The sequence below is a fragment of the Brassica napus genome, chromosome A2 (genome assembly GCF_020379485.1).
Source record: "Brassica napus cultivar Da-Ae chromosome A2, Da-Ae, whole genome shotgun sequence".
Classification (NCBI taxonomy): Eukaryota; Viridiplantae; Streptophyta; class Magnoliopsida; order Brassicales; family Brassicaceae; genus Brassica; species Brassica napus.
In genome coordinates this window covers 8356899-8376691 of record NC_063435.1, presented here as the reverse complement: position 1 = coordinate 8376691, position 19793 = coordinate 8356899, and the positions used below count along the sequence as shown (strand labels likewise).

General features: G+C 30.9%; 1 protein-coding gene and 1 long non-coding RNA gene across 3 annotated transcripts; one reads left to right on the top strand and one right to left on the bottom strand.

The window, feature by feature from the left end:
- Positions 1–204: 204 nt before the first annotated feature.
- On the bottom strand, positions 205–11819 carry LOC106435323 (LEAF RUST 10 DISEASE-RESISTANCE LOCUS RECEPTOR-LIKE PROTEIN KINASE-like 2.7). 2 transcript variants are annotated; one of them, XM_048755025.1, is made up of 3 exons: positions 10965–11819; positions 1752–2426; positions 205–1491 (listed from the first exon to the last, which is right to left on the bottom strand). In XM_048755025.1, the coding sequence occupies exons 1-3, from the start codon at positions 11716–11718 to the stop codon at positions 416–418; spliced, it is 2505 nt and encodes an 834-aa protein (XP_048610982.1). In that variant the 5' UTR covers positions 11719–11819; the 3' UTR covers positions 205–415. The 2 variants fall into 2 exon arrangements, with proteins under 2 accessions (XP_048610982.1, XP_048610981.1); XM_048755024.1 differs by having other exon boundaries at positions 205–1506; positions 1665–2426; positions 10968–11819.
- Positions 11820–16866: 5047 nt separating this feature from the next.
- Positions 16867–18694, top strand: LOC125585633. The gene is made up of 5 exons (XR_007322649.1): positions 16867–17373; positions 17601–17883; positions 18097–18162; positions 18270–18481; positions 18577–18694. It is a non-coding gene; the product is annotated as an uncharacterized LOC125585633 (long non-coding RNA).
- Positions 18695–19793: the final 1099 nt, after the last annotated feature.

The following is a 19793-nucleotide window of genomic DNA, read 5'->3' as shown; positions in this document are numbered from 1 at the left end:
ATGAGACAAATCCAATAGACAACACTAAAAATATGAATCACAAAAGAAATCCATAAAATAACATTCATTAAACAAGAAAAAACAAAAATAAAGTGATTATTTGGATTTTTTAACTTCTAATAGCCTTAATGGAATGACTTTGACATGTGTTTATAATGTGCTTTCGACTAATACTATGATTGGCGTGAAAATGACCCATAATACTAGATAAACTGACAGCTCTATATACCAAGCCGGCCCTGAGAATAGTATGTGATGAAGAGTCTGATCCATAGCTAACTTATAGAAGAGTTTGCTAACGACTTTAGAATGGTAGAGACCATAGAACTACTGACTAAAAGTGATATAAAGTTACTAGTTATAATCTCTTTGGTTTGCTTGCAACTCACTGGAAGCATTTTGTTTGTTCTGGTTTTCAATTAGTGATGCTTGAGCTCTCCTCTGAAATCCAAGAAGTTTCAGGAAGAGGCACTGTAGGAATTTGCCAAACAGGCTTAGGAGGGACTTCAAGAGAATCAAGATTTCCTTCCATCATCTCCACAACTCTGTTCATCGGTGGGCGGTCTGATGGAGAAGACTGAATACACCACAAACCCACCAATGTCATCTTCTTTGCTATCTCCTCTTCGTCGTTGCTGATTCCATTACCAACAAGCCTTTCATCGTCTCCCTTCTCAAGATCCTTGTAGATCCATTCTGGAAAGTACATCGAGCTTGTGTCCGATGCATAGTTTTCTGCGGATGTTTTGTTCCTTGCTCCTATCATTTCGAGGACTAACATTCCATAGCTGTATACATCCGACTTGTGGGAAACACTCCCATAAACTCTAGAGATCATCTCTGGTGCGATGTAGCCTATCGTCCCTCTCATGTCTAGTAGTGACATGGTGCTCTCTTTCTTCTTGCATAGTTTAGCAAGTCCAAAATCAGAAACTTTGGGACAAAGATCCTCATCCAGCAATACGTTCTGAGGTTTAATATCGAAATGCACAATCCTTGTTTTGCAGCCATAGTGCAAGTACTCTAGACCACGAGCAACACCTAGCGCGATTCCATGCATTGCCATCCAATCCATGCCCATTGAGTTGTTGGTTGAGATGAACCTATCAAGCGACCCATTTTCCAAAAGTTCATAAACAATTGCTCTCTTGGAACCTTCGGAGCAGAATCCAAGCAGAGACACAATGTTAACATGAGAAGTTCTGCTAATGCTCACAACTTCGTTAATGAAGTCTTCACCATTACACTTAGTATCTTTCAAAACCTTCACCGCAACCATACTACCATCAGAAAGAGTTCCTCTATAGACCGTTCCAAACCCTCCTTCCCCAACCACTTCCGCAAATGAGTTTGTTATTCGTTTGACTTGTGCGTAACTGTAGTGTTTCAGTGGAATAAGGGTGTTTAGATTCTGTTTTCTGTTGTCATGTGATGCTTTTCTCTTTCGGAGAATTGGTATGAGTATTAGCAAGAGCACAAGAACACCCGCTACTAGTACACTCAGACCTGGACAAATATAGAAAGGGATAGATTTATAAACTTTTTATTTTCCTAGGGAGATCAAAAACAATTTGAAATAGACATAAAACCAACCTATTAGAATTTTTGTAATAGTACCTGTAAGCCATGTAACAAGTAAAATTTGTCAGCATGGAGAAAATTACAATATGGAATTAGCTCGAGAGAAAACAACAGTTTACCATGATTCCTCTTTCCGGAACTGCAAATATAGCTATGAGGTCCATTGTTACAGTAACAGACGAACCCTCTTGTGGTTTGGTTATATCCACAAGCACCCCCAGAGTCGATGCACATGTAACATTCTTGGTCAACTCCAAGCTCGACACCCTCTTGAACCACCTTCTTGAGATTATCTGAAGTCTGAAATTTCTGTAGTATTTTTAAAGCAGGTCCGGAGGCAGGAACACTGACGTTTGCGCACCATACCCCTAGGACCCTTAAAAGGTCTCTAACTCCGTCAAGTACATGGGATGAGAGGTTTCTCGTCACAAAGTAACTTCCTACGATTTCATCATCATGATCACAACCAAGGTCTCTGATGTAAGCAGGATGGTAAGCAGGCGTTAAGAATGTAAAGTCTCCGCAGCCATAGTAAAGTGTTAGCAGCTCGGTGTCAGGAGAAAATAGAGAGAAAGTTTGGTCCAATGGCGCATGTGAAGGATTTTGGGGGCAAAGGTGGCCGTTAAGATCAGATCTGGCAAGTCTTATGATACGAGTGGTGTAGTTTGCTTCTAAGATTCTGAACTTCACGGACGCGATATTAACCTCTGCCAATCCTCCGATACAGGTGAGCTTGAAGTCAGGGTGGCCACATTCTTCTCTTCCAGGAATCCAGAAAGGGTACAAGAGACCACTGTGATATCCACAGATAAACGGGGTACTACAGCGGTCGTGAAGCTCAGCAGCTACGAAAACATATTTTAATTAGTGATGCAGTGAAAATATTTGGATATATTCAAAATATTATGTTTTTCATTTTTTTTTAGTTAGATTTTTATCTTAATTAGTTTGAATCTATGCTTCTTATGCCTAGATTGTATTTAATTTATGATTTAATTAATCTATACTATTATTTGCGAAGTAAATTTTTGGAATCGAGCTCCCACGTTAAAAGTTAGAGTGGTTAATAACTTTTATACCCTTAATGAATAAAATATATAACTAAATTAAAAAAATAAAAATGAAATTTTAATTTATTTGATTAGATAATTGATTAAAATTAATAATAGTAAGAATTATCCAAAATCTGAAAATATAATTTAAAAAGAGAGATAATTTATGTATATATTGTATTGTTATTTGAAAAAGTCTTTTAGTAAAGAGTTAAAAACATGAATTATATAACTAAATATTAATCAAATAAAATGTATAACTAAATTAAAAAAAAACAAAATTTTAATTTATTTGATTAGATAATTGATTAAAATTAATAATAGTTAGAATTATCCAAAATCTGAAAATATAATTTAAAAAAAAGATAATTTCATTATATATTGTATTGTTATATGAAAAAAGTCTTTTAGTAAAAAGTTAAAAACATGAATTATATCACTAAATATTAATAAAATAAAATTTTTAATTATATAATTAAAAATAGAATATTGAATTATCCAAAATATAAAAATATAATTTTAAACAAAAGAGATAATTTATATATATATATATATATATTGTATTGTTATCTGAAAAAATATTTTAATAAAAAGTTAAAAACACAAATTACATAATTAAATATTAATCAAATAATTTTTTTTGATTATATTAAAAATATAATATAAAGTTATTTTTAGATTTATTTTAGTATAATGAATATAATGTACAAAGAACTTTTCAAAAATTATGAAAATGTTTAAGCCCGCATCGCGGGCAAAACACCTAGCAAGAAAGATATTTCTAAACGAACTTCATAGCACCAGAAAGAATATTTCCAAACCAAAAACTTTTGATTAAGAATTGAGAAGAGTATTCTTAAACCCTAGTTTTGGTAGGTGGGCATTACAGTTATTTTATCAGTTCGGTTTGACTAATCTAGTTTTAGAATTTTTTTCCAACTGAAGTAAACCATAATTAGTTTGGTTTGAACCGATTTCAATTCAGCTTGTACTCAGCTTGGTTTGTATTTCGATTCGGTTTAATAAGGTTCCCTTAGTTTAGTTTTTAAAAAAAAATCATGTTTTAAAATATAAACACATGGTCATAAAATCACATGTTGGTGACTACGAAAAAATAAATTCTCTAAACTAAAGAGTCAATTAGTTCAATATATACAAATAAGTTACATATTTGCAAGGATGGAAAGTTGCATTGAAAAGTGGAAAAATGAGTGTAAAATGACTTAGATAACCCTTTTTGTTGAGCTAATTTACTCTAAATAGATAAGGTAGACCTAGGGGCTAAGCGCTTATGACAACCTAATATAATTTGTTTGATATTTTGTAAGCCATATATAATTAGTGTATATGTATATTAGGTTTATGACCAAACACAAAATTTATTAAAAAATATATATTTTTTCTCTCTTTTCTTGCCTTTTTCTACAGTTTTCTTTGTCTATTTCTTTTCTCAAATGTAAGTTTCAAATGTTTCTAAATTTTAATTTGAAGAAAAAAATGAGTGATTTTAATACAAAATCATAACTGAGTCGAAATTATTATATATCGTTCAAGGTTAAAACATCTCATAGCTGGTTACTTCATGTGTTACACGCTTATCTTTACCAAACAAATGCCATATTTGTAAAACCTAATATTAGAGTAATGTAAATCCTAAACAATAAATCACGACAATCGTTAGATGGATAACAGAAATAATATCCAGTTAACATATATATTAGACAATCAATATTGCTTTAAATTTGAATGATATAAACACATACGTTTCATTAATCACATTGTTCATATCTTATAAGTTAATTAATATATACTTGTTATCCGGAAACCAATATTGTTAGTTGGGTTTTTCGATCAATGATCGGTTATCACTATAGATCTCAATCCAAAGATCATTTGAGTAGATAATGTGAGTTTAGTTGGTTCACTTAAAGCGAAAAATAAACGTAACACAATTGGGTGTAGAAACCTTTAACCAGCTAACATCCATTTCAATTATATGTTGGAGAGCTAATATTGTGTTACAGGTATAATTTTTAGTTTGGGATCTATAAACCCGACCACTGATAGAAAACCCAACTAACGATAATAATATCCAGATAACTGGTATTATTTAGGTTTATACTTTAGGGTTTATCATTTGGGTTTAAAATTATTCTATAGGTTTGAGGTTTTGTTTTTATCGTTTACCCTATGGGTTTGGATTTAGAATTTACTATTAGGCTTAATACTTATCCTTTGGATTTAGGATTTAAGGTTAGAATTTAGGGTTTATCCTCTGAGTTTAAATTAAAGGTAAGAGTTTGGGTTTATGATTTATGTTTTTTTTTGGGTTTAACATTTAAGGCTTAAGGTTTATAATGTCGAGGTAAGAATAAAGTTAAACATAATATTAGCTCTCCAACATGCAAATGAAATGTTGTTAGCTGGATAAAATTTTTTAAGAACAACTAATCTTAATATTAGTTGCAATGACAGTTAATTCATAATGCCAGAAGTTATCCTAAGTTTTCTTCTAGGTTTTTCATATATCTAAAGGATAAATCCTAAACCCAAAAGGTAAACCCTAAATCTAAAGGATAAACCATAAACCCAAAAAATAAACTCTGGACCCAAACCCATATGATAAACACTAAATCCAAAGGATAAACACTAATCCAAAGGATAAACACTAAACCCTAAACTCAAAGATAAAAATTTCTAAAAAGGGTGAACCTTAATCATAACCAAAGGATAAACCTTAAACATCGAATTGTAAAATCTAATCCTAGAGTAATGTTAATCTTAAACAATAAATCACGACAATCGTTAAAGAGATAAAAGAAATAATATGCCAATAGTTCTTTAAATTTTAATGATATAACACATACTTTTTTCTTAATCATATTGAATAGATAATGTGATGTTAGTTAGTTCACTTAAAGCGAATAATATAGTAACGAAGTTGAGTTTAGAAACCTTTAACCGGCTAACATTCATTTTCAATTATATGTTGGAGAGCAATATTGTGTTATATATATAATATTTGGTTTGGGATCTATAATATACTCGACCACTGATAGAAAAATCAACTAACAATAATGATTTCTGGATAACATGTATTATTTGGGTTTAAGCTTTAGGATTTAGGATTAATCATTTAGGTCAGGATTATCCTTTAGGTTTGTGGTTTTGTTTTTAGTGTTTATCCTATGGGTTTGGTTTATATTTTACCATTTGGCCTAATATTTATCCTTTTGGTTTAGGATTCAAGGTTAAGAGTTTATGATTTTTCCATTAAGTTAAGAGTTAAAATTTTGGTTAAGTCTTCTTCCGGGTTTTTTCATATATCCAAAGGAAAACCCAAATGATAAACCCTAAACCTAAAGGATAAACCATTAACTCAAAAGATAAACGATTAAACCCAAAGGATAAACTCTAAACCCAAGCCCATATGATAAACATTAGACCCAAATGATAAAAACTAAATCCTAAACCCAAAGATCAAATCTACTCCATAGGGTGAACCTTAACCATATATCTGGAGGATAATCCTTGAACATCGAATTATAAAACCTAATCTTGGAGTAATGTAAATCTTAAACAATAAATTACGAGAATTGTTATAGGGATAAAAGAAAGAAAATAGTATCTAGTAACATATATATTGGACAGCCAATAATGCTTTAAATTTTAATGATATAACACATATGTTTCATTAATCAGATTGTTCATATCTAATAAGTTAAATAATGTATACTTGTTATTCGGAAATCAATATTGTTAATTGGATTTTCCGATCAGTGATCGGTTATCACTATAGTTATAGCCATCCACTGATAGAAAAATCAACTAACAATAACGATATCCGGATAACTGATATTATTTGGGTTTAGGCTTTAGAGTTTATCATTTGGGTTTAGGGTCATCCCTTAGGTTTGAGGTTTAGGTTTTAACGTTTATCCTATGGGTTTGGATTTAGATTTTACTATTGGGTTTAATATTTATCCTTTGGGTTTAAGATTTTTGGTTAGAGTGTTTGGTTTATCCGTTATGTTTAGAGTTGTGAGTTTGAGTTTAGTATTTAATTTTATTCATTGTATTTAGTGTTTAGAGCTTAAGGTTTATAGCGTTGAGGTAAAAATACAGTTGAACATAATCTTAACTCTCTAACATGCAGTTGAAATGATTGTTAGCTGGATAAGACTTTATAAGAACAACTAATTCTTATATTAGTTGTAAATAGCGGTTAAATGCAACAATTTATCCAAAAACAATTTTCCGGGGTTTTTCGTATATACAAAAGCTAAACGCCAAACTCAATGGATAAAACCTAAACTCAAACTCATATGATAAATATTAAACCCAGAAAATAAACACTAAACCCTAAACCCAAAGATAAATCATACTCCCAAGGATAAATACTAAACCTTAAACCCAAAGATAAACACTAAACTCAAACCCATATGATAAACATTAAACCCAAATGATAAATATTAAACCCTAAACCCAAAGATAAACACTAAATTCAAATCCATATGATAAACATCCCAAAGGATAAATACTAAACTCTAAACCCTAAGATAAACCATGCTCCAAAGGGTGAACCTCAACCCTATATCAAACAATAAACCTTAAATATTAAATTATAAAACCTAATCCTAGAGCAATGTAAACTCTAAACAATAAATCACGACAATCGTTAGAAAGATAAAAGAAATAATATCCAGTTAACATATATATTGGACGGTCAATACTTCTTTAAATTTGAATGATATAACATATATGTTTCATTAATTAGATTGTTCATATCCAATATGGTAACTAACGTATATTTGTTATCCATAAATCAACATTGTTATTTGTTTTTTTGATCAGTGATTGGCTATCAATATATTTAATTTGAAGCATAGTTTGCAAGATCAACAATATATAGTAGATGGGCTTCACCTTCTGCAAATGAAAACAAAACTGTTAGCTAGCTAAACCTACTCAAAATAAAAGCATGAACAATAAATTCAAAACATATATTACCATGGATACTTAACTATATTAATAACTTATGTTAGCTAGCTAATTATCATATGATCATAACCGTTTTATTTGATATATCATATTAATGTTTTAAACTTTGGTCAATATATCATATATATGTTTTAAACATCGAATTGTGTAGATTCATCATGTAGATAAAGAAGAAGGAGATGAAATATTAGGTATACAAATGAATATGGAGAGAGAGAACAAAAGAGTAATGATTAATTCTGGCCTTATACTATGTTACTTATGTAAATACATTGTATCTAATATGTTAAATTGTAATTTTTTTTAGAGAAATTAGGTGCCATATACACCAAAAGAGACGAAATTAGCTATCTACCCTTTCCACTATTCGATTTTCAAAATTCCAAATCTAACCCTATTTATCTATTTTTTAGCATGGGCTCCACACTATATATTTTATATTATCATATTTCTCTTTCTCTCGTATATTCACCGTCTCTTTCCTTTCTTTCTTCTCTACTATACTCCTCTGCAAAATTGTGATTCATTAAGAACATTTTTCTTCAATTCAGTCATTGTAGAGAGCTCCATAATCATTAAAATTTTAGGATGGAAGAGCTTGTGTCAACGAGACGTTGCTCGAAGTCGCCGTGATTGATCCCGATCATGAACTGAAGTTTAATCAGGAAAGTGATCCAATTTTCTTTTAAAACAACACACAGAAAAAGCCACTGTGGCTATTTCAGACTAAAGTCAAGGCCGATTGATAGTCACCGTGAAAGAAAATACATTCCTTTCAAGTTTTGGTAATACTTTCCTCCCTTCAAGTATCTTGTTACTTGTCAAGTTCAAGGGAAACCTGAGGCTTGAAACTCATAAAAACGCTTACGAATATCAAGCAAGAGAAGAGACAAGCAAGTTCTTGAAGTTCTTTTTAATATGGATAACATTTATTTTAGCTGACATTTTCTTTGTTACCAGATATTATATAAGTTTAGTTGATCTTGTTTTTATGTCGCCGATAGTTGTTTGTTTAGATGTCATTATCAGATTTTTGCTAATTTATAAAATTGGTTTCATTTTTGCAAAATAGTTGTCGGTGGCCGATACATGATATGTTAGCTGATACATGATTCTTTTACATGATACATTGATTGATTTATGGTTTTGTTTAGCTGCTCCATAGTTTGTTACGTGATATATTGTTTGATACAATATTCGTTAGATGATACATAGATTGTTACATAATATATATTTTCGTTAACTGGTACATTGTTTTGATACCAAAATAATGATTATTCACTATCATGTATGTTACTAATTCCTTTAACATTTACACATAAATATAACTTGTTAACAAAATAATTATCAGCTAATACACAATGCATCGAACTATATATCAAATAATGTATCAGTTGATACACAATGCATCAAACCATATATCTCTAAAATATGGATTCTAACATAAAGTTTTACAATCAAACAATAATATTAACCAGTAATGTATATGTTACGTACTATGAATACACTCTAAATTATTACTTACAGTTTAACATTGGAAGATAGATATTTGTTTCATCGAATCTATGTGAATCTTTTGTTGAAATCGCAAAACCTTTCCTCCAATATTTCGACATATTTTTTGCTGAATTTTGATGCCCAATACAATCAGACTCGTTTCGCCGCTGCTGCCGTCGTCTCTCCACCCCCATTGCAATCCGGTCTTCATCAACTGTTTTGGTGTGTTGTATTTGAAACTCATAATTGTTAGGAGATTGTGAAGACAAAACAAGAGGTTTGTTTTCTTTTTTATTTGAGTTTTTCTGGTGACGTAGATGTGAAAAAGAAAAAGAAGAATTATGCAGAAGAAAATACGAAGAGAAACAAAAAGAGATGACAAAAATGCTCAGTTGTGACCATGTGTTTATGACGTCTCATATGACGTGTCTTCATTTAGGGGTATTTCTGGAAAAAGGTAGCAAAAAAGCTACAGGAAGCAAGGGTTTTTGACACAGATGGGTATTTACTTAATTTTGGTGTCTAAAGGGTATATTCACCTAATTGTCTCTTTTTTTTATTTAAATTAATCTGACAAGTTTTGATAGGTTTCAGTCCCTGTTCTAAAACCCGGACAAATCGGCCGTTTAATCGGCGCTTAAACGTCACTCGGCTGTGCACCGTGGCGGATTGAACCAATTCGCCCTAAAACTCGGATTTTTCAAAAAGAAATAAAATATTTAAGAACATTTTCAAGTTATAATCATAGTTATGGTTGAAATCCCGTTAACAAAATCATATGAAAAGTTGTTGAAATCGCGGTGAATCGTGAAAAAAATGGTGAGATTCGAAATTTAGGGTTTCCAGGTCGAAATTGGAGAAGATGAAGAAGAGGGTATTCTTGTAATACTCACTAAAGACAAAAATGGAAAAAATGAAGCAAAGCAATGAATTAGCAGTTCAAACCCGCAACCTCGAAAAATGGACAAGCAAACTAACCACTAGACTACACTACAATAACTACTTTCTCTAACGGATACTAGTGTGTATATATATATATACCCTTAAAATTAATTCACGATTAATCTCTGATTTTTTTCAACTCGCTAGGCCCGGAACGCGTTATGCGCCGAACATGGGTTTCAGTTCTATTAGTAGGGGCGTTTTTGTCCAAAATTTATCCAATAATTGTACTTTCCATGGTTGCAAATATGCAACGTATTCTTGTACATGGAGTACAAATTCTCTAAACTAAATCTAATATAAAACTTAAAATAAACCTTTAAAACACACAAATTTTTTTATAAGAACACAATCAAATTAAAGTTAAATAAAGTAAATAGAAAGTTAAAAAACGTTGTTAATAATACATCTTAGAAATAAACTATGTAAATTAAATCTAATATAAAACTGAAACAAAAAACCATAGAAAACCATAAAAAGTTTATGAGAACACAATCAAACCAAAATTAATTAAAGTAAATATTTTTTTTTAAAATAAACAAAATAAAGTTAATATTGTCTTTAGTATTAGGATTTTAGTATATTGTATATTGTTAATATGTTTAATGCAAAAACACATTTGTTTTTTGGTTCATTTTAACTCGGTTTGGTTGGTTCGGTTGAGAAAATCTTAAACCAAACTATTTGATAATAAATTTTGGTTTGGCTTCGATCGATTTCGGTTTGGTTTGACTCGGTTCGGTTTTTTTGCCCACCCTTAATTTTTGGGTATTCTTTGAATCATTAGATCTAATTCTATTCTCAGATCAGTTAGGACATTGCATGTTGTTCTAATGTTTTTTTTCCATAAAGGTCAATAGGAAAATCAGATACATATGAAATGCTACTTACAACTTGGTTGACGTTTTGGTTCGCAGAAGACTCCTGAGGGTGAGTTTCTCTTGCAGCAAACTTGTGTGGTACCATTAAAGCTGCATATTCCACCAGAGGACGAACATTCTTGACAAGTTATCTCATCGATCTCCACTTTCACCTCGAACCCTTCTCTTAAAACCCTTTCCAACTGATTCAAATTGAACTCTCTCTCTTCTGGAAAGAAACTCATTGGAACATTCACTATGAAACTATCATTACAGTAATAAGACTGTCGAGAGTCTTGAGACACTGTCCCAATCACAATACCCTTATCATGACATGTAAAATTGGATGAAGGATAAGGATCGCAGAGGTAAGAAACTGTGAGGTTCTTAAAGGTTGGTGAGAGCTCAAAGATATCGGGAGGCAAGGTAGTGGTATTAAACATAGCGGAGCAAAAAGGGCCTAGCAGGTCTGTCCTGGCAAGTGTTAGACTGTAAGATGTTTGATTAACATCGAGAACAGAGTACTCTTGGTCTGAGATGATTAAAGATGTACTGTTGTTGTTATTGCAGTGAAGCTCCAGCCATGTATGACCGCAATGATCAGGACGTTTCCCACCCCAGAAGGGAAAACCAGCGGTTATGTTCCCACACTGAAACAACTCTCCACACCACCCAAGTTCTTCCTGACTTGAAGCACAAGGAAGGTAGTACAACAAAGAGATGATGCAGAGTAGCACCTGATAAAATGTGGGCTTTGAGAATCCGATGATTGCTCGAGTGTTCATAATTTATTTCTTGGATATCTCAAGAGATTTTTTTTCTGGGGTTTGATTTATTGTTAACTGAACCAAATAAATTGGTACAACGGAGAAAGACAGAAACAATAAAGAGCAGGTGGAATCGGTGAAGCTGCCTGAGGAAACATGTAATGGATACGAATAGGAACGATGGTAAAGCTGAATAACGTTGATAAGTCTCGAAGAAGTTTCTCTGAAGCTGATTCAAATCATGGAATTATCAGCATGAATGAGAGAGACGTACGCCAAAATTGTTGACCTTTCGAGCTTCAGTCTTCAGAGCTGTCTTTGATCTTTTAAGATACTAGAAGGGTTAGGCCTAAGAAGGGTACTGGGAAAATTGTTTTTTAGGCCAAAAATAATAATTATGTTCCATTAGATTAATCTCATATACTTTATGCTTCATTAGCCTAACTTTTTTTCAAAATGGCAATAATACCCTTAATTTCAATTATAAACTCGAAATTACAATTAACAAAATACTTGTTAAATATTAAAATATAATAAATAATTAAAATAATTAAAATAAAAGTAAACATTAAAAATCCTCAAATCCAAAGGAAACTGGATATTTTCTGAAAATTTTTTTTTTCAAAAAAAAGGAAACTGAATATTTTAAAATATTTTATTCCCATATTTTTCAGAACTGATTATTTTTATCCGTAGAATACAGTAAATCTGTAGAACTCGGTGTCTACAAGTTTTTAGATTTATAGTAATGTGTAGATTTCAATTTCTATAGGTTTTAGATTTACATTAAATCTGTAAAAATCGGTTTCTAGAGGTTTTTGGATTTATTGTCATGTATAGATTTCGATTTCTGTAGGTTTTAGATTTATTAATATGTTTCCGCATTCTACATATTTTAGAGCGATAAGTTAAGCGCAAAATGTGTATTTTAAATATTTTTTAGAGTACTACTATTTACGTAGATCACGTATTCTAAACATGGTAGATTCAATGAAAAATGTGGATTTCATTTTCTACTTCGTAGACTTCCTAGAATGTCATTTCTAATTTATTTAGAACATAATATGAAATTATGATTTAAACATTTTTAGAACTCGAAAAAATACCACTAAGTTCGTATATGTATTTCATCAGTAGTAACTATTTTTCAATTTTTGTTTTGTTTGTAAAACTATATATTTAATTTATTTTCAAAAATACTAAAAGGCATTAGAGGCAAAAATGATACAACATAAAAATTAGTCTAGTGAGACATAATTACTATTTTATTGGCCTTAAAAAACAAATTTTCCAGTATTGGGAAAATGGTAGGTCCTGATATTTTCCTAGTTGTAGGTGATTTATTAAATGTTTCACTAATTTTTTTAATATAAATTTGGTGATCTATATCTATACAATTTTTCTCAAAAATTTTAGGAACCGTAGACGAATGTTTCATTCAGCTTTTCCTATGATAGACCATGTTTAGGTCAACAATTGGATTACCTTATTTTTTAATAATAACTAGAGTTTGACTCGTGCGACCGTGCAATTATTTTCTAAATTTAATGTATTCACTTTATAATTAATCTTATTTTTAGTTATTTATAAGTTATGTTAGTTGCGTGTTACAATTTTGACGAGATGAAACAGTCAAATTGATATGTTAAATAAATCACTTGTAGTTTGATAATTATATACAAATAGAACATTTTCTAGTTTATTTGTTTGTAGAAAGGAAAATTCCATAAAAATGCTACAACTAAATCTTGTTAAGCTTTTTTAATATCCAAATTTTTTTGGTACTCACTTTAATACTTCAACTAGTTATTTTACTCATTTTAATATACAAACTTCTAAAACTATATCATTTTAATGCCCAAAATTTATTTATTTTAATCAAAAAAATAATAAGTTCAAATGAAATTTAAAAAATCTCTAAAATCTAAAGAAAAATCTTTTAAATTCCCACTTTTAGTTAAAATTATAGGAAAGAAAGTAACTAAATTATGGAGAAAATTTTTAATTTAGAAAAATTTTGTTTTGAAGGAAAAACTATTTTTTTTTCTATTTCCGAAAATAAACTAAATTTTATATTTACAACTTATAACTTTTATTTCAAAATTTAAGATTATCTAAAATTTACTTACTTTTATTTCTAATACTTTCTATATGAGTCTGTTTACGTTGCTGACAAAAAAAAAGTTTTGTGAATTTTAGAGAATTTTTAAAATTATTTGAAGCTTAATCGTTTTTTAATTTAAATAAGCATAGTTTGGGTATTAAAATCAGCACCATATAAAAATTTTGTGTATTAAAATGTGTAAAATAATTAGTTGAGGTATTAAAGTGGATACCAAAAAATTTTAGGTGTTAAGAAGCTTAACACAATTTAGTTGGTGTAATTTTATAGAATTTTTCCTTTATAGAACAGTCCATTTAGTTGATTAGGTATATCAGTACATCTATGTTTTCAAATACTAAATACACATGTTTCATAGGTTTTGATATGCTATGTGTTTTCCTTTTATATGGACCACAATTTACTTTATACACAAAATTATTCTATCACTCGGAACACTTAATTAACAAAGAAAAATTTAATTTAAACTTAAAATAGATTTATTTTGGACACAACTATGATTAACCATGTTTTTAATTTTTCATAAATTTTATTAATTATATATACTCAATTATTAACTTCAAATTTATTTATTATATTTTTATAATCAGCTAAAATATTCTGAATTATATTTATATAAAAACTTGTTAACGTGTTAACATGTTAAGTTTAGTTTATATAAATTATTTTTATAAATTTAATATGTTAATTTTATAATTATAAGTTAATATATTCCACAGATTCCATATTTTTAATAATATTTGTTGTTCTTAAGCTGATTCTCCTATTTTTGTGATTATGTTCGGTATCAACTTAAGAACTACATCGAAGATTTCTCGACGGCGCAACTACCGAAAAAACGAGCTGAATTTTGATAAGTCCAGTATTATTGAATAGAATTAGGGGGTCAAGCAACAGTTCATTAATGGTGGAGTAAACATGTGAATCAATATTTTTTTTTTAAAGATGAAGAATCATGCGATGGATTGAATTGGGAAGAACAATAACTTGTGGTATATGTTCCATTCTATTTATAGTTACAATACAATATGATATACTTCTTCCCCTCCTTTTTTGCAAATTGTATCTCCTTCTTTGCCCCCTGATTCTTCTCCTGCACTATTACATCAGTTCCACTGTTTTGTCTTCCAACACTATCGCCACTCATCATTTCCTCACCTCCTCTCCGTCTCTTCTTCTCCTCCAACTTTTGTGGTGATTTCTTTTCCTATTTCGTCAACTCCGACGACAACTACATCAACTCTTATGCTAATTGTATTACCTCATACACTTCATGATTTTTCTCTTTCACTACTTCAACAGCTCTACCTCTGGATACTGCATTGCAAATGTACTATTTGTTTTTTATTCTAGTTAGAAAGCATAGAATAGAAATGTGAATCTACAGTAAATAAATATGTGTTTTGCTGTGTTAGTGTATCATTCATTACTATAAATCGATTGATTTATATTTATTGATTAAAATTAATCATTTACAAATGAAAACATATTAAGATTATATTATTGAAAATTAATAATGATCAATGTGAAGTTGAATATCGTTAACTAACCAAACAAATACTATAATATTCAGATAAAGAGTGTGTTATTATTCTATTTATCAAACAATATAGAGCATGATACAACATTTCTCCTCCTCCTCCGCCTCTTCCCCTTCTTTCTCTTCTTCCTCCTCCTTTTCCGTCGCATAGGGTCATCACATCTAACTTTTTCTTAATTTTGAAACAATTAACATTGTGATGTTGATATGAATCGGGTTTTCCATACTATTTATTTACTAGATATAGTATAAGATAATACGTTAATTATACTTGACAAGTCAAATACACTGGCACGCGTGAGAATGGAGTTTCATGCCAATTATTGAGCCAAATTAACACATTTTCCAATAACATCTTTACGTAGATAGATACTTAATTTTTCATTCCCTTTTGTATATATCACAAATTCACCCTTCTGTTTAGTTCATTACTAAAAGGTCATCTGAGAGGGACTTGTTGTGGGTAAGAGCATAAATGCATCTGAGAGGCACTTGTGGTTGTGGGCAGTATGTGCCGTCTTAAACTTTTAAAAGCTATAAACATATTTTTTTTTAACAATTTTGGAAGTATATATTATATATTAACTTCTAATTTTTTTTGCAAGATCCAAACTAATTTTTCATCTGCTTAGGTTCATGATCGGTCCTAATCTTATGTTATATCTTAGTTTTGGGGGTATATAATCCGGATTTAGAAAGCCTGACCCAATTCAACCCAAGAAACAAGTTCGGTTCGACTTCAGTTCTGTGCAATAACCCGCACGGTTTCTAATCTGATGAGATTCACTTACTGGTTTGGATGGGTAAAAGTTCGGAACTGAGCTGATTACCTGATAATGCATATATCATCATGTGTGGTAGGACATATTCTCTCTATTTCAGTTTAGTTGTCGTTGAAGAGTAAAATTTTCGTTGCAAAATAAGCGTCGTTTTGAAATTCTATGCAAAATTTAATATATTTTGCAGTTTATTTTTCGATTGGTTGAAATATGGTTAGATTTATAGGTAATGATATTTTCATTTTGGAAATATGCAGAATTAAATATTTTATTAATTTATGTGCATAAATCTAAAATGACAATTAAATGAAACAGAGAGAATAACTTTTATGTCCCGTATATCCGAAGAAACCCGGCCTAGAGTATAAAGCAAAAAGACTAATATCTTTGCGTCAAAACTTGACAAACCGTGTGAAAGAAAACTATGCGGAACCCATTGTCAATATGCGCACATCGTAACTTTCTCTCTTTTTATTATTTCTATAAATAAACGATTCAATCAATTGTAACATACATCTCCTCTCCAACTTTATAAAAGTTCGCTCGAAATTCTCTATATAAAATCTTATTTTTATTTAATATTTTCGATAATCACAATACTAAAAGCACAATATGGTGAGCAGAGAGTGTGCCACCTCATCGAAAATAATCAGCCAATAAGAATATTTCATTTCGGGTCTGGGCTTCAGTTTTGTTTCGAATGGGCTTTGATATGTCTTCGGCTCTGGGCTTCGTGTTCGTTTAGAATTGGCACATCAGCAGATGTGAGCCCCACTTTATATTGATTTGGTTTGGTATCTAACTAATGTTGTTTGTTTAATTTGAGTTTTATTTTTCTACGGTTTAATTTTTTTCCCGTACGGTTCTCTTAATGTCGTTGGTTCTCTTACGGTTTTAGGGTTACGTTTTTTTGACTCTTCTTCACCCTCGCCGTTCCTCAAAACTCGGTCTGTAAACCCAAAGTTTTCTTTTTACAACTCTTAACCTCCCCTAACGTAGATTCAACGTATTCTACTTAATTCCCCATTAATCCAGTAATAATGTAAACCTCTCTGTTTCCTTCATTTGATCTATAAATTGGAGAGGATTCCGGGTGGGATGAATCTTCACAATCACTTTCGATTCATCTTCCATATCAAGCATACAAAGATCCTTTGATAAAGTCGTCCACAGATGCTTTGAAGAGGCAGATGACTAACTATATGCTTCAGGACGATTAAAATCATCAGAAGGTACAAACTTTTTAAAAAACAACGAGATTCGGTTCTTTACACTTTAATTCAATCTCATATTCCTTATTAATCTTTTGATGACTCCATCTACAGGGAGCTCGATCGTTTTTCTTTTCATTGGATTTGCAGCATTTTGTTTTAGTATCTTTCTGTTTTTTTTCCTCAGTTATGTTAGATATGTTTATTGATTCAGAGTTTGGTCTGATTCTACGCTTCTGGTTCGATAGATGAGCAAAAAAATGAGTCAGAACCATTGATTTGATCGAGCAGAGGCAGAGCGTCTGAAGCTTTGATGCATCATCGAGAAAAATCTTTTGAGTCTTAGAGAGTTTCAGGGGAACAGATTTAGGATGATAAAGGCAAGCCAAACCTAGCCAAATTCTACGGTGATATGTCTTCGTTTCTTTGAAATTTTAATTTCTTACGTGGACGACTGTGACCTATTCTCAACTTATGATTTGCGGTTACAGCTACAGAAGCAATACGAGCTCATAAGCAACGTATTTTCAGGTATGGTTTTTCTGAGATTCCAACCCACAAACTACCTTGGTTTCTTGATCCATACTCTAGATCTTATATTCTGCAATCTTTCAGTCAATCGTCTGTTATTTTATGGATTGTTAGAGCCTGTGATTTTGATTTTTCCATAGTATTGTGTTGTCTACAGCTTTGTGCAAATTATCTATATATATGATTTATTGGAGATTGATATTTTTGGCCCAGCGTGATACACATTTAAGGAAGTGACAGAGTCATCGAGTCAGTCATGGAATATGCTGCCAAAGAAAAGTAAAGAAATACCTTTTTGTACTTGCTCATACCCAATATTTTTTACAGTTCTGTATTATATTTATCTTTTGATGTTGTTGGATAATAAGGTTTTTAATCCTTGATAGCTGTGGGATGCTGTACCGTTACTGCAAAGCTATGGGAGAAGGGCTCCATCAGGAGGACAGGGTGTTGAGGAAGGCCGTAGAGAAAACAAAAAAGAGGGTGATGAAGTAACAGAGAATCTCCTGGACATTGACCCGCTAGAAAACATGGTTAGACTTAGAGATGATGTTTTCAAGTGTAGAAGAATAAAGAAAGAAAAACTTCAAAGGATAAGGTAAAACCCAATCTTTACATTTTTTCATCTACTTTCGTTTGATGAAAACTTGATCCATAGGTTTATTTGTTTGAACATATTTGAATTAATGGCAGGAGGAGTTGACGACCAAAGTGGACCACCAAGACCACCAATATTGTTGATGAGAAGGTCGATATGTTTGCCATTGGTGTATTGGTTCTATAAGTCATAACTAGGGGTGTTCAATCCGGATATCGGTTCGGTTTCGGTTCGGTTTTTTTCGGTTTTCGGTATTTCGGTTAGTAAAATATAACTACCATTCTAAATCCATATTTACTTCGGTTCGGTTCGGTTTATATACCGTCGGTTTTCGGTTTATTCGGTTTTATACCAAAAAACATAATTATTTTGTTTGAGATCATATTATATGAATTTTAGAGTCATATTGTCAACACAGTCATTTATTAAAAATATATTACATGTTCAAATAAATAAACAAAAAAGTAAAAATGCTTCTACCATCAAATAAAATAATCAAATCTATAACTAAAATCAAAGCTTGAAATTTTGAAAATAAAAATATGAAAAACAACAGAAACATGAAAGAAATTTTTTTCCACTCTTCCATATTTAGTGTTCATTAAAGTCATGCTTTTTCAATTAAATTTTTTCATTAATTATTGTCCATTAAATTTATAATCTTCATATTAATTTAGTGAAGACTAAAATAAATCAAAAATAAAAAAAAAAGACTTAGAAAATAAGATGTCTGAATTGCGATGTATTGTTATTTAGTTATAGTTCAAGTGTTTTACAAATTAAGTTTTTATTACTATAAAATTATAGTAATAGTTATTAACACAAATTTAACTTATGTAACAAATAGATTTTCATGTATTGTTATAAAATAGATACATACTTACATGTTTCTACTTTTAATCGGTTTTGTTCGGTTTATTCGGTTTAGTCGGTTATATACCAAACCATATCCAAATCCTACGGTTTTTATAAAATTATATCCATTCGGTTTATATGGTATATACCAAAACCAAACCATATTGTCTATTTCGGTTCGGTTCGGTTCGGTACGGTTCGGTTTTACCATATTGAACAGCCCTAGTCATAACCAGTCGTAGAGTTGTTGATACAACAGAAGCCATGTCAGGGGTGGTTGTGAATGCGTGCTATTTTCAGGATCACACAGCCCCCTCATACCTCAACGAACTCATCCGCCACGGGCAACTCCTAATGGAGTGAGTAGAAACAATCAAATAAAACTTAAATGTCTGGTAACTAATGTGCTTATGCCTTGCCTTAGTCCCCCTTGATTGAGTTTTGCTTCTTAAGATTC